We start from the raw sequence: 24,996 nt of genomic DNA, 5'->3' as shown, positions 1-24,996 counted from the left end.
TTTATCCATACCATATACGCACTAAGTAAGCATGCCATGTCTTAGTGATTTTAGCGTTATTTTCCCTGATCCCCATACTTGAGCCTATCTCGAGTGTGTTAAACTATTAGATAAATAGAACACCCGTTTTGCGGGCCCAATTTCAGTGCTGACTGGAACTTATTCGACGGTCGCCCAAGTTTGCACAACCTTGACCAGAAATATCCCTCACCTTTGCAAGCCGAATTGATTGATAGCCGGGGCCCATGATGGCAAAGAGGAAAAATGAAACCGACAAAAGACTTGCTAATATACACCGGGATGAAATCGGTGAGTGTTAATTTCTACTTCGAAATCTTATGTTTTTCAAGCAGATATACACCTCTCACGAATAATCGATTCCGTTCAATCTCGTACTGCGAGACGTGGTTTCCACTCCATCGCAATTTATTCGTCAGGTCCAAGAAGTAGGGTTCACTAACGCCGATTTGAGTACTCAAGGCGGTCGCAATATTACGGGGAGTAAAACATTAGGGCCGCATGAAAGGATTGGCATGAGTGGAGGACCACGCATCCCGGACATAGTACAACGCGACGCGAAATTATTGAACTTGAAACAACTTTTAGGTACGGTAAAGATCACCAATCTGGTATGTTGAAAAGAGTTATATTGAGTTTTCTATAGTGTCTTGCGCTTCGAATCAAATATTGTAATTCAGTGCTTTTCAACCTGTGCAACGATTCGCACTTGTGCGAATGAAAAAAATTCAGGGTGAACGACAAGCGTGGTGCGAATGCTGCTAATGACAATACGGACGAGTGCGAATGAAAATCGCCCATATTTCTCCCTTTTTCTGACGTGGAATATTTCAAATAAACTTGATACGATGTTAAGTACATATACATACACATACATACAGTGCGTAACTTTTTGTCGGTTTGACGCAATTCTAAAAACTTGTTAGTAGCCGTGTTTTTTTTAGTTCACAAGTGAGGAACGCTTCCGACGCGTTTATATTTCGTTTAAATTCAAATCATTTTGAATGAAATTATCCATTCAAACAGTCATGATGCACCAATGATATCGCCAGTTTCTTTGTATCATGTGTCGTCAGCGATATAGACGGTAGACACGCGGGAATATTTTGAAATCACAACAGAATCTCATGAAATGTGGATCTATATGTGGTATCGCACTGCACCACTGTCTAGTCGATTCTCGCTAATCAGAGGCAATGATAATATGAATTGCTGAATTGCAAATGACCTGAGAAATGTTAGAGATACGATTGGCATTTCATAAAGTCATTTAATAAACGAGGTAATATTATAAATAATTTTTGTCAAGTGTGTCTATTTAACCTCATCAGAAACCCCTAAATTCCCCATCGGTTTGGAAACCACTGCATTCGAATATATCTTGGCATATAACTTTAATTCGCTACAATTATTTCGTGACGGTCGATCAAATGTCCGATTTCGCCGCCAATCCGTGGGTCAAACACTCATCACATATTAGTGACATTAGCCAACAGCATGGTGTCCATTCTTTTATCATAGATACCCAGATTTCACGAAGTCACAATGCCTGTTGGAGGCCGGCTTATCGTAACGTCGCTCCAAGACAAGCTACATATTTTTGAATTACAATGATGGTTATGTCGAATAGATAATGCGTGATGATCATCTGACCTATGCGTAGAAAATTATTTCCAAGTTCAACAAATTGATATAAATATTCATGAAAATGGTAGCAATATTCTTAGAGTATATACGATTTTAAAACTCCCTTGGTAGTTTACGGTGTGGACGTTACGATAAGCAAAATACAAGTTGTAATAAGTTGCGCAAATTTTTTGTTTTCAAATAGATGTCGACCGGTGTGGGGCAGTCATGAATCGCAATTTAATACATGAACATAGACAGTGAGCGATTTTCGTTATTATGCAGTCAATTTAACAAATTGAAAGTAGGATCATTGTCATGGTTTTCACAAAACTATGAAAGTATGGAAAATACTTGGGAACTTCTATACCAAACCATACATGCACATCTCCATATTCCGTACCGAAATTTCGTTCCATACCATACCATAACGTGCCCTGGTCGGCAACAGAATTTTGCGTTAATGACGTTGGCACTTTCGACTTTCTTCACGTATAACAATTGGCACATTAGATCTATAACAAGTGTTGTTTACTCGTGTACCTAACGAAGTATCAAAGGCGGCTAAAAATTGCAGTAGGCACATTGGTGTCTTACGTCCGATGAATCTTTATCTTGCATTACATCGAATTATTAAGTCATTGGGCATAGTTTATCCACTGAACATGGAAATAGCCTGTTTGTAATGCGAACTACATCATTTAGGCTTAGACACGCTTTCCTGTTCTTGGGCTGATCATCTCAGGTCGAGTCTAGATCGTTAAGGCATAGGCCTTTATATAATTAATTGGTGATGCCACTAAGCTTGCTGATCCACAGAAAAAATTTGCCTCTATCGTATACGTACCGCCTTTGTTTGTACTACAAACTTTGTAATATGGTCAATTCTGCCGATTTAACTTGAGTACCCTCTGCAGATAAAAATCAAAACCCCCAAGACGTATGTCTTGCGATATTCTTTCTGCAGCCTAATTTAAGCTTAATTCTACTGCAGCCCAATGTAAGCCTAATTAAACTGTTGAGACTTATTTTTCTTTATGTATAAGGAAGGATATTTGCGTTAATAAAGATAATTTAGCCTTATTTCAGCCATTTTACCAATATTGAGCGATTGCCCTAAGAGCCATCCCGCAGTTGGCAACCCTGGCTGATATAACTGTGTGTCAATCATGAATATTATCTAAGTAATACTTATTAAAGAAGGTGTAAGTGTTGGGCTTGACAACCTAAAGCAGGGGTGGGCAATTATTTCCCACCGCAGGCCAAATGAGAAAAATAAATTCATTGACGGGCCGAGTGAACAAAAATTAGCTCTATTCTCCAGCGCATTTTGATTGTACTTCTAAATTTTATTGTTGATAAATGATGCTCAATGAATGTTTTGATATTAGATAATGAGAAAGTGACGTTTAATTAAAAAAAAATATCCTTTAGCTGTCATGATTCGAAACAATGTTAAACACGATACCTTTTAGCTTTCTTTAACCCCCTATCCACATTATTTTATTAGGACTCTAAAACAATGGTTCTCAAACTTTTTAGGCACGCCTCCCTTTATGATAGTGAACAATTTCGTGCACCCTTATCATGATATCACAAAATATTAATAAGTGTAACCGGAATGCTAGCAATCTCAACGGATAGCTGATGGCATGGACGATTAGGGCTGTTGATGAGACAATTGTGAAAAATCTAAGTCGGACCATACACAAAGCGACAACTATGAGCTGGGTCACATCGCGCGGAGCGCGAAAAATATTTTCAATAAACTTTGCCTTCGCACCAGCCTTCTGATGCTTTCACATCTCTCAGCTCGATAACCATTGCACTGAAATGTATATGCAATAGTACAAAGCTTATTTTCTTAATCGGTGTGCTGGTGCAGGTTAAATAGCCTTTATGTTGAGTGAAGCTTGCAGTTTTTCTGAACCTCGCCCTGCCCTGACCGAATGTTTCGTGATTTTGACATAAGGCCGACTTTAATTATAATCCATATTCTCGACGACAGGATCGAGGGTGCAAATATTTAGTGCTCAAAATTGTTAACCTTCATTGAATTTCCATTTTCAGCATCCTTTTTTGGCATGCCCGTTAATCCTTTATGGGTGATAGATATGATGAGTCATATAATAATCGTGAGCGCTAATTGAGTTGTTTTACGAATTAGGGATTTGGAAACATATCACGTCACAAATTGAAACACATATACCGTATAATGCGTAATGTGGCAATGTCAACAAGAAAGGTTTGAACTAAACTCTACGGAAAGAGTGATTTCTTGTGACTTCAGTTGCTACTTACACTTTGCCACATTGCCTTTATTTTGAATCTAGATTACGCATGCCAGGTACGTATGGCAGTGTAATCGTGGCATATTAATAAACAGGCTTCAAAGTAATTCAAAGTAATCGAATTTCCTGCTCATTTGATGAAGCCTATGGTTTTAATCATTGAAAAAGCAAGCTTTTTTTTTGAATTCCAAGCAACCTTTCGCGGGCCGCACTTTTCCCATGCCTGACCTAAAGGATACCCCACGTTGTTCTTGAAAGATATTTTGATTTGTGTATTGCAGTGGTTCCCAACCTTTTTCCACCCACGTACCATTTCGAGGTTTGATGCAGTGCTCGCGCACCACCTACATTGAGACTTTATGACATCATGATCACGCATTAGACCTATGTGAGGTGTAATAACAAATTCTATTAAACAAGGCAATATCAGCCAGGATTGATGGGATCCATGGTATTGTTTTTTCACCACCAGTCACAAGAAGAACTATATAATGAAAGAACAACAAACAACAAAAGTCAATTTGGCGATGGCTACATTTGTTCATTTTCCACTAGCTGGTCGAGGCGTGACATCATAGTGTCCTATATGAGGTGGACACAAGCAAATCTCACGGCTCAGTAAATTGGATTACGTCACACTTTCAATTTGGTCAAAGGCAACTTTACGGCCTTTTTTACCGGCTTGCCGAGCGCTAAATTCGATAAAACCCGTATCAATGGAAAGCTGCTGCTGTACTGATTACGAAAATATAACTTTTATTCTGCTCATTGGCCTAGAACCTCCCAAAACCAGCCTCGAATTTTGCATCGTAATCGAATTTTGAATTGTGACGCAACAATGCTCTCTCGCACTTTCTTCTTCGCTTCATTATCGTTTTGCCAAACAAAATTGTTGCGTCACAATGTCAAGACTTGATCACAATGCAAAATTCGAAGCAGATTTCGCGGGTTCCAGGACTACCAGCAGAATAGAATTTATATTTCCGTAATCAGTACAGAAGCAGCTTTCCATTGATACCCGTTTTATCGAATTTAACGCTCGGCAAGCCGGTCAAAAATGGCCGTAAAATGCCTTTGACCAAATGGAAAGTGTGACGTGGACCAATTTCACTGAGCCGTGAGATTTTCTTGTGTCCACATCACATAGGCCACTATGGTGGCATACGTTTGCTCACAGTGCGTCGAAAGTCATGCATGGGCGCAACAAGTCTGTTACGTTTCTTCGACGTACCTAACCACGACGACAACGAGCGGCTTCAAAAAACTCAAAATCAACCCCAACTAAAGTAATAACTAGGGCCATTTAAAGTCATTAAAGTCATATTTTTTTCTATGCATCAGTAAGTCGTAAAATCAATTTTAACGCAAAAACCGCATCCATATGGGGTATATTAAGAAAGTTATAAAGTCATATAAAGTCATATTTTCCCTGGTTAGGTCATATTTGAGTTATAAAGTCATATTGTTGTATACTTTAAATAAAAAGTGCCAATTGAAGCAATTACGCACTAAGAAAGTAAGACAATTTCTGATTGAACGAAGGCAAACTGTAAGGTTAGCCTACATAACATTACAGTCGCAGACCTATGAGGTAACATATTGCATTATGAGGTCACACATTGCATTGTGTTGCTACACAATCTGTTTTACTTCTGTGCACTGAAGTGGGACGTCATTTGAAGTTCAGAGACTTCCACAAGTGAAAGAAATAGTCAACGCACGCGACGCTGAAGGAGTTATTGTAAAGAGCGCCAAAGATTCAGTGAACGATCCAAAGTTGACGAGTCAGTTAACAGATATATGCCTCCACTACAAAAATATTTCAAACTTGATACTGAAAATGGAAAGTTGTGCGTACACAATCAAAGAGGCTCATGCTGATCTTAATGCCCTCGATTTCGGAAAAGATCCGCTTGAACTCAAAAATTACATTAAGAAGCGATTGGACAAAAACGATGTGAAACAAATTATGGAGCTACAAAGACGAGACATTTCACCAGCGCTGTATACAAAACTGCAAAAGTGTCAACCAACATCAGCGTCTGTAGAGCGCTCATCTTCCTTACTAAAGTCATTTTTACGTCCAAATCGTAACTTCAAAGACTCCAACATTCCACACTACATGAAACTGTACTACAAAAGTGTTTTAAAATAAAAATGGATGTGTATTACTGTTATGTTGTTCATGTTTTACTCGTCAGTTCCATGAGTGAGTTGGTTACATGTAAAAATACACGATTTTCGCATAAAGTCATATAAAGTCATATTTTCCAAAAAATAAAGTCATATAATTGATTTTTTAAGGTCATATAAAAATGGCCCTAGTAATAACTCCATTCGGTCGAAAAAAAGAGAATGCTCGCGTACCACCTGGAAGACCTTCGCGTACCACTAGTGGTACGAGTATCATAGGTTGGGAACCACAGGTGTATTGCATAGAGAAGAAGTGATTGAGGCCTAAGCCTATGCATAAATAACCGCCCTCAATTACTCGGATTGTCTGGGTTTACATAGCCATGCATTCCTGTTTTTAACGCTCACCATATGGCTAACATACCTTAGTACGATGAAGCATATTTTCCAATGTTGTCAAAAAATAAACCAACGGTGCTAGTCGCAATATTGATGCTACGATTCATGTGCAGTTTTACTCTTTTCTGCGTTCTAAATGCGAAGACATTCACATCGCGATGACGTAACATGTCGATTTGGAGGAAAAGTGATATTGTTGCGAGTGAATATTGTTCTTGGGTTCGCCCTTTAAGCTTCGAAGGCAGTCACTGCACGATACCCCGAAAAAAGCGACGAACACCTTGAGAACAAAAGGAGTGCGATATCTGTGATTTTTCTACTGCCGTGATTTTAGTACTTGATTGATCAATAATACGATACGCTGAATGTAAAATAATGAAGCTATATACCTCCAAGAAGGCCTTCGAATGCTAAAGTGATAACTTTTTTCATTTTCTTTTTGTATAATAAATTCCGGCTGGCTGGTGCGATTGAAATTTCAGAAAGTGCGAATGAAGCTCAAAAAGGTGGAAAAGAGCTGTTGTAACTGATAGGGTGATTCTGTTCTCCATGATTGAGGTATACAATTGAACTGACAGGTCCTCTCCTGTAATCACTGTGTACGACGCAATGAAAACCGGTACTCAATCATTCGACTGAACGCCTATCCCCAACTAATCTCTCGACAAGTACTCGGTTAATCTCCTCAGCCTTACATAGTACCACTGCTGGGTACAATTATTTACTAAAGCATGTTTTTAATTTCATTCATAACAGGCCACCAGCATTTATCCCATTCGCATAACTCGTTGGAAATGCGTCCGCTATTATATGACTGTCCTGGCAAAAGCGTATCGTCCTCGGGTATGTAGAAAATGATATCGCGGCATGGCGCGAGCCCTGTGTTAATCTGTCTGAAGGACGAATATTGTGTTTTGTATCATACTAGTTTCTTAAATTCGTGCAACTTGCTGCTAGGAACCTCCGAATGGTGATTTTTTGACTTGATAAATACCACATATTTGTAAATGCAGATGTTGGACAACGAAATGAAGAAATGGGTGGCACGTCACGGCAACATGCTCAATCGTCGCGTAAGTGATATGAGACTTAATCCTGTAATCCTAACCCCGACCCGTGCCAATCCAACATAGCCCTAATCCCAAGGCATATAGTCTCATCACCAACTTTAACCAAGAAGTGGGCGAACTTTTTGAAGGCGGAAATTTCATAAATATATCTTTATGAATATTGATGAATATTATGAATATTACGCTATAACATCATTCAATTACTCAGTCTTAAAGAGGCAAGTGTTAATATTAGGAAATGAGGGCTGGAAATAATCGAAGTGAGTAGTTTTGGTGTAGGAGTCTGGAACTTTCAGCTAGACTGAAAATGGCTACTTTCGATATTGCAAGGCCTATACTTATCATCGCGATTAAACTAGGCAAACTGATGAATGATACCAAAATTGGTAATATGATTGAGAGCATATATGACCAGTCGCTAGAATACAGAGGTGATTTCATGGAAGCCTTATGGCTTATCTCAGACATAAAAGTGATCCGAACGTCTCCAAACCGTATATACTATTGTATAGATCAGTGGTTCCCAACCTTTTTCGACTCATCGCCCCCTTTTCAAGCTCAACGCCGTCAATCGCCCCAAAATTTTGTGAACCGAAAAATCGGTATATAATCTTTAATCATCAACGGGTTGACTCAAAAGAAGGTCAACTTTTCGGCTCGTTGTCCAATTCTCCACTTTTGCAACTAAATTTACGTGGGTTGACTAGAAAAAAAAGCTCATTTCTCCGACTTGACTCCAATATAGCCGTTTTAACGCGTCATCGCCCCCCTATCGCGCCTTCGCTATTTTCGCCCCATGTCGCCCCCTTTGTCCATTTTCGCCCCCCTATCGCCCCCTTCCCCATTTTCGCCCCCCTAGGCCGCCAAATAGCCCCCTGGGGGCGATATCGCCCACGTTGGGAACCCCCGGTATAGATGATACGATCTGGCGTTCGAAAATTGGATAGTCTTGGTAATGAATGTTCAAGTAGAAGTGGGAGTAGTCAATGAACGCATTAGGGCAATTTCATTTTGATGTGAAAAACCAAAGAATTTGACCTAAAAAATCAAAGTTTTGACATATTTCGACCAAATTTTGATCTCATGTATGTAAATCAGTGTTGGGATCAAGTCACAACCTTCGAGTCACGAGTCATTTCTAGTCATTGCACATTTTGACTCGAGTCATGTCAAGTCAATCGATTTTCGAAGGTGACTCGAGTGAAGTCAAGTCACTCGATTTTTGGAGGTGACTCGAGTCAAGTCGAGTCAAGACACGAGTCAAGTCACAATTCAAGTCAAGTTCCCTTTTCGAAGTATGAGGCATGATTACGTCATTGCATTTTACTAGCTGTCTGAAATACAGATTGAGTGGTCATTGATTCTGAACCAATGTACGAATATACGGTTAAATATACACGCAATAAGGCGCTTTATCGCTCACATATACGTAGAACTGCTTAACTACGTAAGTAATTGCATGGGCTCAGTTTATAGTTGCCAGCTTAAATAGAAAATAGAGAAACGATTTGATAAGATGCAATACATTACCCATTTACAGATTGATATGATGCAATTCGAGCCTGCGCTAACGGTTGATGACTATATAAACTATATTCGAATTCAATTTCAATAAAACAAGAGGTTTGGTTATGGAGAACAGAAAACAGAAATATACATTTTGCTATTAAATTACTTAACTATACTTGTTTAGACATCGCTTCGATCACTTCGTTCTCGGTCAATTTATATGTGAAAGAACGATGGAGGCACAGTGAAACGCACGATCATTGAATGATTAGTTGCTCTCACGGGTTACACGAGCGTATCGCGAGCAATCCGATCATATGCAAGCATACAATGATTTTTATCGACACCGATTACTTGATGACTTGAAATTGACTCGTGAATTTTGCTTCGAGTCACGAGTCAATTGACATTTTCTATACGCCGAATCAAGTCAAGTCAAGTCATTTTAGCAAAGTGACTCGAGTCAAATCATACGAAAAAGATGACTCGAGTCATCCTAACAGTGATGTAAATTAGGTGTTTTTCCACATAATGTTAGAATCGGACTACTATTCTTCATTTTTGGTTGGACTGTATGTCTCGAAGAAGTAGTTTGGCCTGAAAAAAACTTCATTTTGACGAAATCTGGACCTATAACTAATGGCAGTAGTTACATCATGTCTCGTGTTTAAAATAATGAAGACTCGTTATAGTACAACGAAAGATACTTTCCTACATTCTCGCGTAGACAGTGTCTGTCCATGCTAAGTAGCTGGCCTATAATGGAGAAAGAGCGTTCAACAGCAGCAGTTGTTGGCTGTCAACACTCAAGTTGTGCGTACAATGCTGGTTACACACCTTGTTGCTCTATTCTGACAATGTAGTATACATTACACTTTTTCATCGTGCGCTTCTTGATATAAGAACCAATGCCCACGAGTCTTGCCTCAGTTTAGATATTGCGGTACGTTGAACATAATACCATGTCAACCTATTTAGTTCATATGACCGTTTACGATTCAAATTGAGCAGACAATGGGCCGTCCACCCCGGTAGGCCTATATAATAGGCTACAAGCTGTAAAGTGTCGAATGATAAGTTCATGCATCGCCTATATATAGTATATGGTTCATCGACAGTGCAAACATCTACGATACAAACGAAATGCAGGTTGCAAAAAATATTAACTTTTTGAACAATTGGGACAATTTTTCGTCCTAAAGTATCAATTTTGACAAAATTTTGACATGTCAAAAAGCAGTCGCACTAATTATCATTCTACCGAGAAGTGTGCATATGATATTCGAGATGAAAGGTAAGCTTGCGGATAATGCAGAGAGCGATTAAAATGATATCTCCTTCAAACTCAATCGAAAGTGTTGATAAAAATTCCGAAAAATATATATTGAGTATTTTCTTGAGGGGGGTAACGTAGTTAATACATAGTTGGTACTATAAGTACAGTCAATGTAATTAAAGCGCGCATCATGTCTACCAGTGGTCTCAGTAGCATTGATTTTACAGTCTAGTAATTGTCGTAGTTACATTGCTTGAGGGTGAAGGGATAATGATGTATTATGATATCAATGCATCAGGTATTACACTGAAGAATAGCTTCACGTTGGCAATATATTCACTAACAGCCTTTTAACTAACTATGATATGGTTACCATACGTCCTCTAGGAGGATTTGTCATACTTTTTCAAGAAATGTCCTCCATTCACCCAAATGTCTTCCTTTTTAGCAACTTGGCCTTCTTTTGTGCCTAAAATGCCAAAAAAAGACCATGATTTACGGGTAATGTTGGGCCGATCTCTCGGACTAAGAGTATTTCGCGGGTCGAGTTGAAAAATACCTATTTTTTATTTTAGTCAATGCCGCTAAAATAAAAGCGGTTATTTCGGGATTCAAGTCGATAAAATACTTTTTTTTCTCATTCAAACTAACGAAATCAGCTCTATAAATATAAAAATCGACGATTCACTTGTCCGCTATAGTAACTTTTGCAACCTGTTAAAAGCGTCCTATCCGGATCTCAAAATATATTAACGTCAGGCTAAGACTATGATCAGTAGCGAACGTCAGTAATACGGTGGATAAAACCCGCCAAGTAGGAAATAATATGTTTATGGGACGTAATAATAACAAAAAACTAGCAGACACAAGAGCCATGGTACAAACCACCGCGCGGTCTGAAGTTCAATTGAGGCATTGCTTCAGACGTCGTCAGGATGAGTAAGGAAAATAGTGAAAAACTCTATTGGCAATGTCATGGGTATTTTCTATAGATGTTTATGAATGACGCGATCATTGAGTTGAATGAGCATCGCGTTTTTTCTATTTTGCCGTGGAACATGCCGAAGAATTATTCGTTTTGTTATTATCACGTCACACAGACTTACTATCTACGACATTACGAATAGCATTCACCTTTTTACTGTCATTCGCTACTGCCGAGAGTCGTTGCAAACGCTTTGAGTGACATATTATCAATATTCAGATACTGATTCGTTCAATTCTGAAGTTCTGTACCACGAATGGCTTGTTGAATTTATTTATTCCTTGTACGACTCACTTCATAATGCATCTACCAATAGCGTCGAGGACAGGACAACGCAGAATGACCAATCCTGAAAGGAATGAGCATTCAGTCAAGCCTCCACCCTCTGTTACACAACGAAGACTGAAAATGTGGAATGTCACTGATGTTTCCAAGGGTAACATGGTAATTTTGGTTGCTGTACTATGGAGCAATACGCGTGACAAGATGAGGGGTTAGCAGGGTTGTAATGACTCGAGTCATCACTCGAGTCAGACTTGAGTCGCGATTTTTTGGTGACTTCATTTAACTCGAGTCAATTTCTTAAAAATGAAAAATGACTCGACTCGAGTCAATTTGTGCATCGACTCGACTTGTACTTGAATCATCGTGCATGCCCCGAGACTGGGTCTACCAATTCAGGCATTTCTTAGTCATTCCGAAGAATAGTAAAGTTATCACACTATTAATATTTCGTCTATCAGTACTGGTACTTGAAAATTCTACCAGAAACTTGTAAAATTGAGGAAAACTATGGTTTGTAAATGCGAAGCACTCGATGTCACCGAGCAGAGTTGTAAAAAGTGAGTTTCACATGACAGTAACTCGTAACTGAACAGTCGACACAATGACTTGGACTCGGACTCGAGTCAAAACACTACGACTCGGACTCGGCACTCTACTCCATGACTCGGGCTCGGACTTGACTCGGTGGGTATCGACGCTATTGCGTGTCGACCGAATAACACGATGACGTTTTCCAATGTGATGTCTCGCAATTCCGGACTGGTATCTGAAATGGCACTGCAGAGATGACACTGATTTGCCATAAATATACAATATAATGTTTTGGTTTTATGCGAACTATCTATTTGGATGAGTTTGTTAACATTCGGTTGATGCATAGTTGTGAAAAAGTATTTTTTAGTAATGTATTAGATATGTATTTAGATGTGAATTGTAGTATAGATATTTGTTTTTATGATTCGGTGAAAATTTGGGGTTCCGCGAAGGCTTGCAGATTGGCGTATGTGTTCCGCAGTTTACAAAAGGTTAAGAACGACTGCACTATATACACATATTTAATATTTTGATAACTCAAGACGCCATGGATAATAGTTTTTGCTTCGTACGTAAGTGGTTTTGATGCATCTTGCAGTATCTATTATTAATTCAATTATTGCAATCGATTGTGAATTGCTATATTATAACTATATATAGTCCTATTTCTTTCTTTTTCGTTTTCCTGCAGATGCTTATCCGTCATCTCTACAACAGTGGAGAGACCGCAATTTATCGTTATCGCCCTCGTTTGATTCTTTGGGATTAAAACCAGTCGTCCATACTGTTTCGAACAGCAATGTATCATCCCCTGGCAAGTATAGAAAATATAATGCACTAACGTGGGCCATACGTTGCCTAAACACATGCGTAGCGTGTTCATTTCACGTTGCCCATATTTCTATTTTCGTACCACTCTAAAACTTGAAAATGACGAGTTATTGGCTTGACAAATACTCCTTTCTACAGATACATCAGTTCGACAAAGGCGTGAAGAAGTTGAGCTCAAGCGACAGGATCACCGTGAAACGACAGTCGCCGAAATCCGTAAGTGATTGCTCGACAGTCGACACCCAAGTATGCAATACTTAACTCACGCCACGACGTGAAATCATCGAACGCGGAATAAATTTTAGGTATGGTAAGGGCCCGCAATCACTTATATTGAAACAAGTTATATATAGTTTTCTAGTGTCGTGATCTTACCGTCGCTTACCGTCGAATGCTGTAACTCAAAGGCAGGGCATGATATGGTATGGTATCGAAGTATGGTATGGTATGGTATGAAATAAAATTTCGGTATGGAATTTGGAATAGTGCAAGTATGGTATGGTATGGAAATTTACCAAGTATGGTATGGAATGTTCTTTCCATACTTCGGTACTTTTTTCCATGCTTTGGCAATTTTGCCAGAATCATGGCAATGATCCTACTTGCGATACCTCAGAAAATCTCTCACTGTCTATGTATAGATAACTAACCTACGGATAGATACGCAAATCGTGATTCACGGTCGAGTGATGCGACAACGGCAGATTTGTCCTCTCTTCATAGCATGAAACGGCAACGTAATTGCTAATCCCATAGATGACGACCCGAGCGCTCCAATTAAATAAAGTTGATCTTATTTGAAAGTTACAATCGCGGTGATTCTGATGATATCCATTGAATTTTCATCAGTCAATCAGTTTTATTAATATTTTCATCATTTCAAAACATCACAAGACTGCGATACAATGAAAAGATAGGAAGGTGTCGAAACAACTTGGAGTAGCCTTTAGGATCAGACCCCAACCTTCGCCTAGGCGATGTAAAGAAGAGGCAAGGCAATGGAACCACCCCAAAATAGCCTTCAAAGTCTGAAAATCGGCATTGTTCTAAACCAGTGGTTCTTAACCTTTTTTTCTCTAGCACCCCTTTCAAAAATTTCCTCCCGCCCAAATAAACAATGATTTTGAGCCCACACTACAGGGTAATCAATGAAACTTCGGGTGGGGGGGTGCTTGCTATATGAATTTGGTTTTTATATGCATCTGGTCGTTGAATTATTTGAATGAATTCTGTCAATAATATTGGTCGTTCCATATATTCCTATTTAGATATTACTCTCCGCCCACATGATCAGAGTTAGCGGTAGAGCTGGTGGAGGATAATGAGTTCGAAAATACAGGGAGCGTAATTGCACATCGTTAAGTCGTGGTCATGTCCTACCGATAAGATTGTTTATCAGCCTTATGCCGGTGCGCACCACGGAGCTTTATAAACACCCCACATCCAGTGGTTTCCAACCTTTTATGGTCGCGATTCCTTCTCCAATTTGAAAATGTTCCGTGGCTCTGATCAAAATTTTACGAGCCAATTACTAAGAGAAGTCAGCAGCTTTGCTCAGACTTACTCACGGGCTAATTTGGAAGCTGATTACGTTCAACATATTCGCAAACCCCAGAATAAAGACAAAAGACCCCGCTCCCGTTTGGAACAACTCTCGTTGAATGAAGCATTTAAACCGCCTTAACAATATCTAGGAATTTACCGTTCTCCTATAATTGCGACTACAATTAGGCTTATTCCAGTAAATGAAGGTTGCTTTTATTTATATTTTATTGCAGATTTTGAGAAGGTGGTAGTCTCCATATCAAAAGCAACAAATGTGATAGTAAATTGCGCGCAGCGCGAAGAAAACTATCATGCATCAGCATAAATATTTCCAAAAAATACTGTTTTTATGCTGATTTACGAAGAAATTATGAGCCTACGTCAAGTCTTCAAAATTCCGGACTATTGACATATTTTAGAAATTCCTCCTGGACGTTAGTTTGAACAGTGAAATTTCGGACATGTCCGGGAAATTCCGGACGTATGGCAACCCTAGCCTACGGGCCCACAGTATTTCGTTCAAGATCGATCAACACATCCCGAATTCTCCTCTGCGATTGGCAATAGGGGGAAGTTAATAGTATAAGGTTTAGTTTTATTGCTTTGTGAGACTACTAAATCAACTGAGAATGTGGTAAAGATTTGTTCACATTAAATCTAGTACTTCACCAAGCCACCAAAATCTTAACTTTAACATGAATGGGGTAACAACACTAAATAGTATCATCCTTTATGACACGATGAAGAAATATTCTGACGATTTAATTCTGTAGCTCGCAAATACAAGTATATTTAGTAGATCAGTTTGGCCAAAAAGCTTCAAAACATCTCTAATGTACAAAGGGCGTCACTCTCAAAAGTTGTACAGTTACAGTGCCTTTTCGATTTTGACACGCAGTGCGCTACAGGATACGATATACGTCGATACCTAGTTAAAACATTTTGTGGAAATAACCCGAGCTATTAGAGCTATGGATACTCTGGCGCCGCCATATTGTAGTGAATAATTGTACTAGATCAGTATAAGGATCCGTTCAATAATATTTTCATAGTTTCAGAACACAACAAAACTGTGATACAATGAAAAGATAGGAAGGTGTCGAAACGACTTGGAGAAGCTAGCGAGACGGGAGTGTTTTAACGGGGAATTGGCAATTCAAAAGTAAACCAAATTAATTTTACATCAATTAAAATAAACCACTGCTTTCACGGGAACATCGTCGGTGGATATTTCGCGATGAGTGCAACGAATAATGTTGTGATTTGACAGATTTTCTCGAGTTAGTTGACAGTGAGAACTCGGGGATATAGGCCTATAGAACTATATAATCATATGTCCTCACTACAGCATCTACTGTAAGTTCCTTTTTCTTCAGCGCCCCCCATTTCGCCCCCTGAGCGTTTCCACCCCGTTCAAAATCCAAAACGCCCCCTGGGGGGCGAAGGAGACAAGGTTAAAAACCACTGTTCTAAACAATAGCAACCACGCAAGGACCGTTGTTATGGTTATTGTGCTGCGCCGTTGCGATTGTTTAGAGCAATGCCGATTTTCAGACTTTGAAGGCTATTTCGGGGTGGTTCCATTGCCTCGATAAAAGTTCAATGTATATTATCAGAATCAGCGCGGCGGTAGCTCTCAAATAAGATCAACTTTATTTAATTTGAGCGCTCGGGTCGTCATCTATGCGATTGGCAATTACGTTGCCGTTTCATGCTGTGAACAGACGACAAATCTGCCTTTATCGCATCACTCGACCGTGAATCACGTGTTGTGCATCATTCCGTAGGTTAGTTATCTATGGTCTAAGTTAATATCTCAAATTCGATTCATCACTTACCCACCCCGGTTGACATCTATTTGAAGACAACAAAGTAGCGTTACGCGCATATGAAAGAAGATAATATTAATAATAAATATTCAAATCAAATCAAATCTATCGACTATAAAAACGAATGATATTCGACCGCTTTCGCGTTACAACTTCCATTTCAACTTCCACTTCCAAGGGAGTTTTAAAATCGTAGATTCTGAGAATATAAAAACTAAAATGAATATTTGGCCTTATCATCATTGTAATTCAAAAATATGTAGCTTGTCATGGACCGACGTTACGGTATGCTGTTCTCCAACATGCATTAAGCTTCATGAAATTTGGTCATTTATGATGAAAGAATAGACACCCTGATCTGGGCTAACGAATCTAATGTGTGGCCAAGAGATTGGCGCGAAAAATGGATAATTGATCCGATGCACCAAACTGATTGCAGTGATGTAAATTTATATTCGAAGATACATTCTAATGCAGTGGTTTCGAAGCGGTGGGTAACTTAGGGGTTTCTGGTCGGGTATAGACTCACTTGTAAAAAATTCTTTACATTATTAACCTCGTTTATTAAACGTTTATATGAAATGCCGATCGTGTCTCTATTATTTAAGCCTATTAGCTAATTTGTTCTTTCATCGATTCGTATTATCAATGCCTCCAATTAGTGAGAATCGACTGGACAGTGGACACTGGACAGCGGCACGCGATCTCCCGCATACGTTGATATTCAGTCACATGCGAAATGGTGTTAATTAACATCACCTGATTCGTTATAATGAGAGTTCATATGTATATGAATATGAATTTAGGGAGATCGCGGACTCCCTAATCTATAGCATAGCCGGACTCGCTACGTATTAAATGACAAATTTCTTTTGAGTTATGTAGCGTGCGAAAGTGTAGCTGATGGCAGCTTATATCTAACAGCAGCAAGTTTATCCGGCTCATGCAGTGTTTGGCACTTACACATGTAAATTGATGCTACCTCGCTCCATTTGGAAAGATTTGAAGCCGTTCCTATTTTTCTGCCAGCTTACACACATGCCCACATTTGACGGAGGCGCAACATTGTGTTTACGGTTACCAGTTCACTGTTCATTGCGTGCCGTTCAATTCTGGCAATCTTAACTTTCACCAATCGCAAGTCTTTACAAAACAAAGTCTTACCAAATTTTGTTGGAGGGAACAATTTTAAAGGGTGGAAATATAGATTTCAGGTTGTGGGGAATAAAGAAAAAAGGTTTGGGAACCAATCTTCTAATTTCACAATACCTTCGGTTTATGTAATCTTGTAGATTATGTTACTGCTAGCAGTCCGTTACCACACTAGACTTACATGTCATGAGATTCTGTTGAGATTTCCAAATAATCCCGTGTGTGATAGGCCTATATATTGTACGTTCCGTCTTCGATGATTAGGCAACATACACTCGTAAAGACATATGATATAAAGACACTGGGGATATCATTAGTGCACCATGACTGATTAAATGGATAATTTCATTCACAATAATTAGAATAAAAACGCCGCAACATATCAACATACCAAAAATGGAACATCACTGGCGAGGTTGGGCAGGTCGCGAAAGTACGAAAAAAGTATCGAATAAGGTATGGAAGAATATTGCTATGGTGTGGAATATGTAAAATTCCCATTCCATTCCATTCCATACCATGCCCTGCTTTAAGGGTGGGCAACTTCTCCAGTCGGCGGGCCGGATTCCTGAATCGATACATTGATCACGTATTTGTCCGCCTATACAAGAAATAAATCGTATCTATTGCAACCTTTGAGTCTAGACTCTAGAGTATACTGACCAAAATCAGTGTTTATTACATTATTAACGCAATGCACTTGAATAGCTCTTGCAGCCTATGCGACATCTCTGGTCCATCAACGTTGTCCACAAGTTCATCATACTCTGGCCGCATGTCAGACGTAGAAACCAATGAGAAATAATGCACGTGAACGTCAGTTAGATTGTTAATGGTCGAAAATGTTTGATCGCAACTGTATGTAGGCCCGTGGGTCACATTATCATTGAAGACCGGAAACTGTATGCGGGCCACTCTATATCCCGTATGTTGCCCGCCTCTGCTGTAACTGATAGTTTATAATTCTGTTTTCTGGGATGAAGGTGTAGAATTGAGCGGTCTGGTCTTCTAGTGTGTGACGTAACCATAACTGATACGCGATTACTCGACTGGACGCCTTTTACTCGAAAAGTGTCTTGTCAAGCACTCGGCAATTCCCAGCCTTGCATATCACCACGTATCGGCACAATTGTTTAAAAAAGTTTGTTGTTCAATTTTATTTATAACAGGCCACCAGCATTTATCCCCTTCGCATGACTCGTTGGATATGCGTCCGCTAATATATGACTGCCCCAGCAAAAGCGTATCGTCTTCAGGTATGCAGAAAATGATGTCATGAAATGACGCGGGCCCTGTGTTGTATAATTACCCTGTCTTAATAATGAATATTGTGTTTATATAATGCTTGTTACTTAAATAAGTGCAACTATGCGAGGGACTTTAAAATATGGTAATTTGTTGACTTGATGATAAGTGCCATATATTTATAAATGCAGATGTTGGACAACGAAATGAAGAAATGGGCAGCACGTCACAGCGACATTCCGAATCGCCTACCGTGGAAATGCGTAAGTGATGTGAGACTTGAACAATCCATACTTTTGCGCTTGTATTCCTAACCACGACGCTTGCCGATTCAACATAACCTTAATCCTGAGGCCTAGTCTTGTCAGTACCTTTAACCTAGACATTCACGAGTTTTCAAGAAGGCCGAACTTTAAATATTTATTTATATAATGAATAATGAGCCATAACATAATTCAATTACTTTATCTAAAAGACGGGAGTTAATATTAGAAAATGAGGGCCTGGAAAATATTGAAGTGAAAAACGTAATTGCATATAATACTGGTATTTTCTGTTGGTGTTTATGAATGACTAATTTTGAGCATGTATACACACACAGATCATTGTTTAAAATATAATTCGTCTCACTTATTGCTGGCTAACAATCCGACAATCGCAGCGACACAATGCCCTATCAATTTCGCGAACCAACGAACGTTGTAGCTGCTGCAAGCGCTAGAGCAGATGCATTCCAATACTTATGTACATGTTTGTGTTTCCCATCCAAACCCACCTTCAGTGTCGATATGCAGTAGCTCATACTTGGCGTTCGTGCAAATAGTACTATTGTAATAAAAAGCCAATCGGCAAATGAATCGGATAACCTTTATTCCTTTATTGTTTATAGTGTTTAAATCTGAACATATAGGGATCGGTGCCCCACGAACGTCACGTCACTGGCAGTAGCGTTACATAACAAACGAGGGCGTGTTCGGTAATAGATAAGAGAAAATAACGACACATAACATTGGTGAAATATTCCAAGGCTATATAGAGACGTTCCTTATGGCAACAGAGAATCGCCCTTCGCAGTTTTATGATTGTAGATTCCGCATTCCAGAAGGGTACAGTCGCGAGCGACTATAGAGTAAACTGATTATCACGGTGATGTATAGCACCTTCAGAATCCCATAAATGATGTTGTCCGAAAGCGGAATAGCAACCAGTAACTTTGTTTTATCAAGCAGCGAGAAGTCAGACCGCGATCATTGAGCTAGGGAAGCATCGCGCTTTTTTTTTCTATTTTGCCGTGGAACATGCTGAAGACTTATTCGCTTTGTTATTATTACTTCACACATTTTGAATAGGATTCGCCGTATTACTGAAGTTCGCTACTGACAATAGTCGGTGGATACGCTTTTAGTGAATACATTAACGATATCAACTTATCATTTCGTGTAATTATGAAGTTTTGCGGCAAAAATGGTTTGTTTAATGTATTTAGTGTGTGTACTACTCATGTCATAATGCATCTACGAACAGCGTCGAGGACAGAACAACGCAGAAATACCATGCCTGAAAAGAATAAGCATTCAGTGAAGTCTCCGTACTCTACTACGCAACGAAATCTGAAAATGTGGGATGTCACGGATGTTTCCAAGGGTAGCGTGATAACTTTTATTTATAGACTATCATACGTGTGACAGGATGAGAGGTTAGAGATGACGGTTCCATTTTTTAAGGATGGATGGATCAGCGAGACTGATTGCGACGTAGTGAACACGGTGATGTCAAAATGCCCACTTCCAGAATGTTCAACACAAGCTCAGCCAAGGGCTCGCCACTAGGCAGGTCCACCTTGAAGCATTTTTGATATGCGTTCAGTTTAACCACATACACTGACACAGTGATACTACAGCACTGTTTATTTCCAGACGAAAACAAAGTAATTTACTATTGATACTGATGCTGATATCTGTATCTAAATATTATCAATGATCACCCAGGGTGAATAGCAAATGACAAACTAAACAGTTACTATTATCATAGGGTGATATTCAAAATAGCTTGTGTCAAAACAGCGAGTGTCATAAGAGCTACAACGCATCCAGAATAGCGAGTTGAAATTGCGCCCTGCTGGGCATTTGTGACCCGATAGCTTATGTATACGTTTAGTTTGGGTTAGAAATGAGGTTCGGTGGCACCTGTGATAACTGGTGCGTTGATGCTGATTTGCTTTGTTTGCAATAATGGTTAAGACTGATGTTTGTTTCGGGGTTAATTTAGTTTCTGCTATTGGTTTAAGGCAGCGGTTATCGACCGGGGGTCCGCGAAGCAATTTCATGGGGTCTGCGAAACCTGCAAATTTGAAAACATGTTTGAACACCTAATTTGTTGCATTTATAAATTAGATAAATCACGAGATAGTTTCGTTTCGTAACTGCTAAAACTTCAGAACTCACATAAACAGAATTGCCGTCTGAGATGAAGTATTCTACTGCGCCAACTCGATCGCCAAATTGTCAGTAGACTACTGATACAAACAGGTTGCTGATTAGATATGTTCTGTTAAAGTTTTGGGGAAAAATTAAAAAAAATCCTTTTTCTCCTATATGCATAACCGCTATTCCAGAATACATTCAATCCGAGCTGCTAGATAGAAATGACTATAGGGTGGGCGTTATATGGCCATTACAAATCTGTTTCCTAATTTTTTGATCATATATATGCAGAGTTGGATCAATTACATTATTTCAGTTCAATTACAATTACAATTACAATTACTTTCATGAATGTTTCAATTACATTACAATTACAATTACTCCATGTTAAAAATATCAAATTACAATTACAATTACAATTACTCCTTGCATGCATCAATTACATTACAATTACAATTACAATTACTCCTTGCATGCATCAATTACATTACAATTACAATTACAATTGCTGCTGTTGAACATGTAATTGAATAGTCATAAATTCAACCGTGGTCCTTGACAACCGTAGCGTCGTATTTAACAACAATTCAAGTCTAGTTCAGATTGTGTAGTAATAATTGCGTTGATGTGCGTACATAGTATGCTATGTAAGATGTCACTGTGACGTAATGTAAGCGTGTTTTGTATGCTAGGTAATTAGGCTCACGTAATTGGAAATGTAAAATGTTATTTACCTAATTTCCTATGGGTTAGGATTGGGGATAGGGTGCAGTATGTCGTTGAAAAAGTATTATAATATATGCATGTGTTGGATTTGCGTATATAGTATATAATTAAAGAAACAATATTATTTTTATCCAGGGACGTAGGAATTAGGATGAGGAGTAAAAACAAAACCGTGCTTTGTCAGATAAGACGTTATATAATATCCAGTGGTCTGGTTAGTTAGCCAGACGAAATAACGATGCATCATCGTGATCTGAAATCGTATTGTAGATTGCCAACCCACGGATAGATGCGCCATATGTGAGTCACGGATGAATGCACCGACAAACGTACTGAAAATTCGGCTAAAACCAGCAAACTTTATAGTCCTAGAGCTGGCGATCCATGCGTCCAATTTGATGCATTTGGTCTTCATCGTAAGCTATTGATGTACTAATTCCGAAAATACAAAATAAAATCTCGTCACGGCAATGTAACTGCTCCAAAATAGCCGTTTAAGGCCGACTGTTCTGAAAAGTGAGAGCGCTGCAGCAGCATGACTACAACAATTACCAGTTACGCCCATAGCGATTGCTCAGAACAATGCCGATTCCCAGACTTCCACGACTATTTTGGGATGGTACCATTGCCTGGAAATATACTTTTATTGCGGAATCAGTGCGACACTAGCTTTCGATTACGACCATACATATCAAATTTCCACTCTTGGATCGCCAGCTATGGGACTATCAATTCCGCTGCTTTTAGCCGGCTCAGCAGTTCGCTTCTCGGCGTTTTCAATCGTGAGCCACGTGTTGCGAATCCATCGGTTGGTTAGTAATTTAAAAATTGTATGGAATGGCAGCCGAGGCCAGCATAGCGGTAAAAATAAAAATAAACTTCGCCCGCAAGGGCGCGGTCAATGGCCTTCGCGAATGGATCCACCAAATTCCTTGTCGTTCGTTTAAAGCAGTGATTCCCAAGCGCGGCCCCGAGGGCCGCATGCGGCCCCCAGATAGCCTTCTTGCGGCCCCCAAAATATATTAAGAAATCGATTTATGAAAAAAATAAAATTTATATTTATAAAATACTCTTGCTTGGCCTGGCCTCTGTAGTTTTTAATTATAGAATTGCAGGAAAGTTGTGAGTATAGACTGCTAACGTTACGCCACTGCTGTTTCAATGCAATGTGTCCTAACTTTCCAGTTGAACGAGCAGTAGCTATAGATATAAATAGGTATTGATAACTTTCAAAACCGGAGGAAAATCCTGAAAAATGGTAAATTTTTCCCACTTCGTGGTCGCTTGACTAAAAAAGAAAAAGAGGCTTAACTCCCGGAAAATACAATTTTTCTTTCACATTAACAGGTGGTTGACTGGAAAAAAGGTCAACTTTCCGGTCCAGCTCCCGAAATAGCCGCCTACAGTGCTGTGACTTAATGTAGGCTATATCAGTCGAATTTGGCCCTATATGTAACCAAAATCCTCAAAAATGAAGTCATTAGAGCGTCCTCCGAGGACACTTTAAAAAAATCAAAAAAGAGGACAAAAGAGGACGTATGGTAACCCTTTGATAATTAGATTTGCAACACGTGACTCAATGTCGAATACGTCGAGATGCATCGCCCTACTGCCTAGCCGGCTAAAAGCAGCCTAATTAGTAGTCCTATAGTGAGGGCTGTAATTGCCGCACCCCAAACCCCCCAATTGAGGGGCTTCGAGCTCGAAGGGGGCCCAAAATTATTTCGTGAATTAGCATAAATTATAGAGTATTTTTTGAAAATTTATGCAACTTTTTCAAAAAATTCTCGCGCTAGTCGCGATTTCAATTCGCCACATATCTTGATTATTGGGTACTCTTCCCCAAGAAAAAATACGCAAGATTTAGAGAAATGGGAATATCAGCGTTGGCCATGACCACACCACAACGTACCAAGACATATAAAGTTTTAGGCCATGTAACATGTGACTCCAAGAAGTGTGTCAGAACGATCGGCAGCGAGAAAGCCTTGGCCGTAAAGGACTGCTTTTATGCAGACCAAAAACTTCGTTATATATACAAAATACATATAGGTTTAATTGTCCATATAGGCGCCTAAATGACTGGCGCCGAATGTTCTTGTCTTGGCAATCTGAACCTCACAAGACAAATACCATCCCGCAGGAAAGAAAATTGTATGCCAGTGAAGAAATACCAATCTGAAATCGTGTGATCTTTCAGTTTAGTAGGTTTGGGCAATTCTACATTTTTTGATATAGCAGACAGGAGGTCACGAAATAACATCATGTAAAGCAGTCATACCTAGGAGTCCGCCCGCTCGAAGATGTTTAATTTTACGGGGTCTGCAGTTTCAAAGACACCTCTCACTCAGCTCTACCGGTAAATCTGATTACGTGGGCAAAGAGGTCAACCATGCAATTCCCGATCTTATTCACCGATTTTATCATGAATTATCGAAATATTCGCGCGTCGCGCTGTCTCACTAAACAGTACAGCTTTAATTTCGTGGCAAAAGCGAACAACGTAATGTGGGGTCAGTTTATCACCCTATAGGAGCCCGGGGTCCTGACGAACTGCTGTTATGTTCCTGCCAACGGGTATACCCCCGGATATGTTTAATTACTATTGAGGGGGCCTATACTTTTTCAACACATCTCACTCAGCTCTACCGGTAAATCGGATTACGTAAACAGAGACAGGATGAAAATTGATAGCAATACATGCAATTCCCGATCATTTGACCGATTCAGTGATGAAACTAAAGAAATTTCACTCGCTTCGCGCGTTTAGGCGAGAAAACCTTATTCACTCAACGGACACCCAATGCAGCAGATAAGTAGCGGTAAACAGTGTACAGTTTTGAAATCTCGCCAGGGCAATAAAACTACTAAGAAATAGCCATGATGACTGTTTGGGTCCGTTTCGTAGCCGTAGTATTCGTGCGGCCCCGACCGTACTCTGAAATTCTAAATTTGGCCCTCATACCGAAAAAGTTTGGGAACCACTGGTTTAAAGAGAATGCATTATAAGTCAATTGTTTTATGTTGTGCTTGTCAGGTCTCAATAGCAATTTAATGTAATTGAAATTGTAATTGAGCAAAATTTTTGTCAAATTACAATTACAATTACAATTACACAG

General features: G+C 39.4%; 2 protein-coding genes across 2 annotated transcripts in view; both read left to right on the top strand.

Moving 5' to 3' along the window:
- On the top strand, positions 1-13,166 carry LOC145446297 (uncharacterized). The gene is made up of 5 exons (XM_080324552.1): positions 1-309; positions 7,224-7,310; positions 7,481-7,540; positions 11,624-11,743; positions 12,818-13,166. Exons 1-5 carry the CDS (start codon positions 246-248, stop codon positions 13,045-13,047), a joined length of 561 nt encoding a protein of 186 aa, XP_080180678.1. The 5' UTR covers positions 1-245; the 3' UTR covers positions 13,048-13,166.
- Positions 13,093-24,996, top strand: part of LOC145446286 (uncharacterized) — a 26,473-nt gene continuing 14,569 nt past the window's right edge. The window contains exons 1-4 of the mRNA XM_080324542.1: positions 13,093-13,173; positions 18,653-18,739; positions 18,920-18,991; positions 20,253-20,372. Coding sequence (XP_080180668.1) covers positions 18,691-18,739; positions 18,920-18,991; positions 20,253-20,372 — 241 coding nt within the window. The 5' untranslated portion in view covers positions 13,093-13,173; positions 18,653-18,690. The remainder of the gene's footprint in view (positions 13,174-18,652; positions 18,740-18,919; positions 18,992-20,252; positions 20,373-24,996) is intronic.

The sequence above is a fragment of the Botryllus schlosseri genome, chromosome 1, assembly GCF_051294905.1.
Source record: "Botryllus schlosseri isolate E-star chromosome 1, Bs_hap1, whole genome shotgun sequence".
Lineage (NCBI taxonomy): Eukaryota > Metazoa > Chordata > Ascidiacea > Stolidobranchia > Styelidae > Botryllus > Botryllus schlosseri.
Note: the sequence above shows the minus strand (reverse complement) of the source record. Positions and strands in the feature narration are given on the sequence as shown.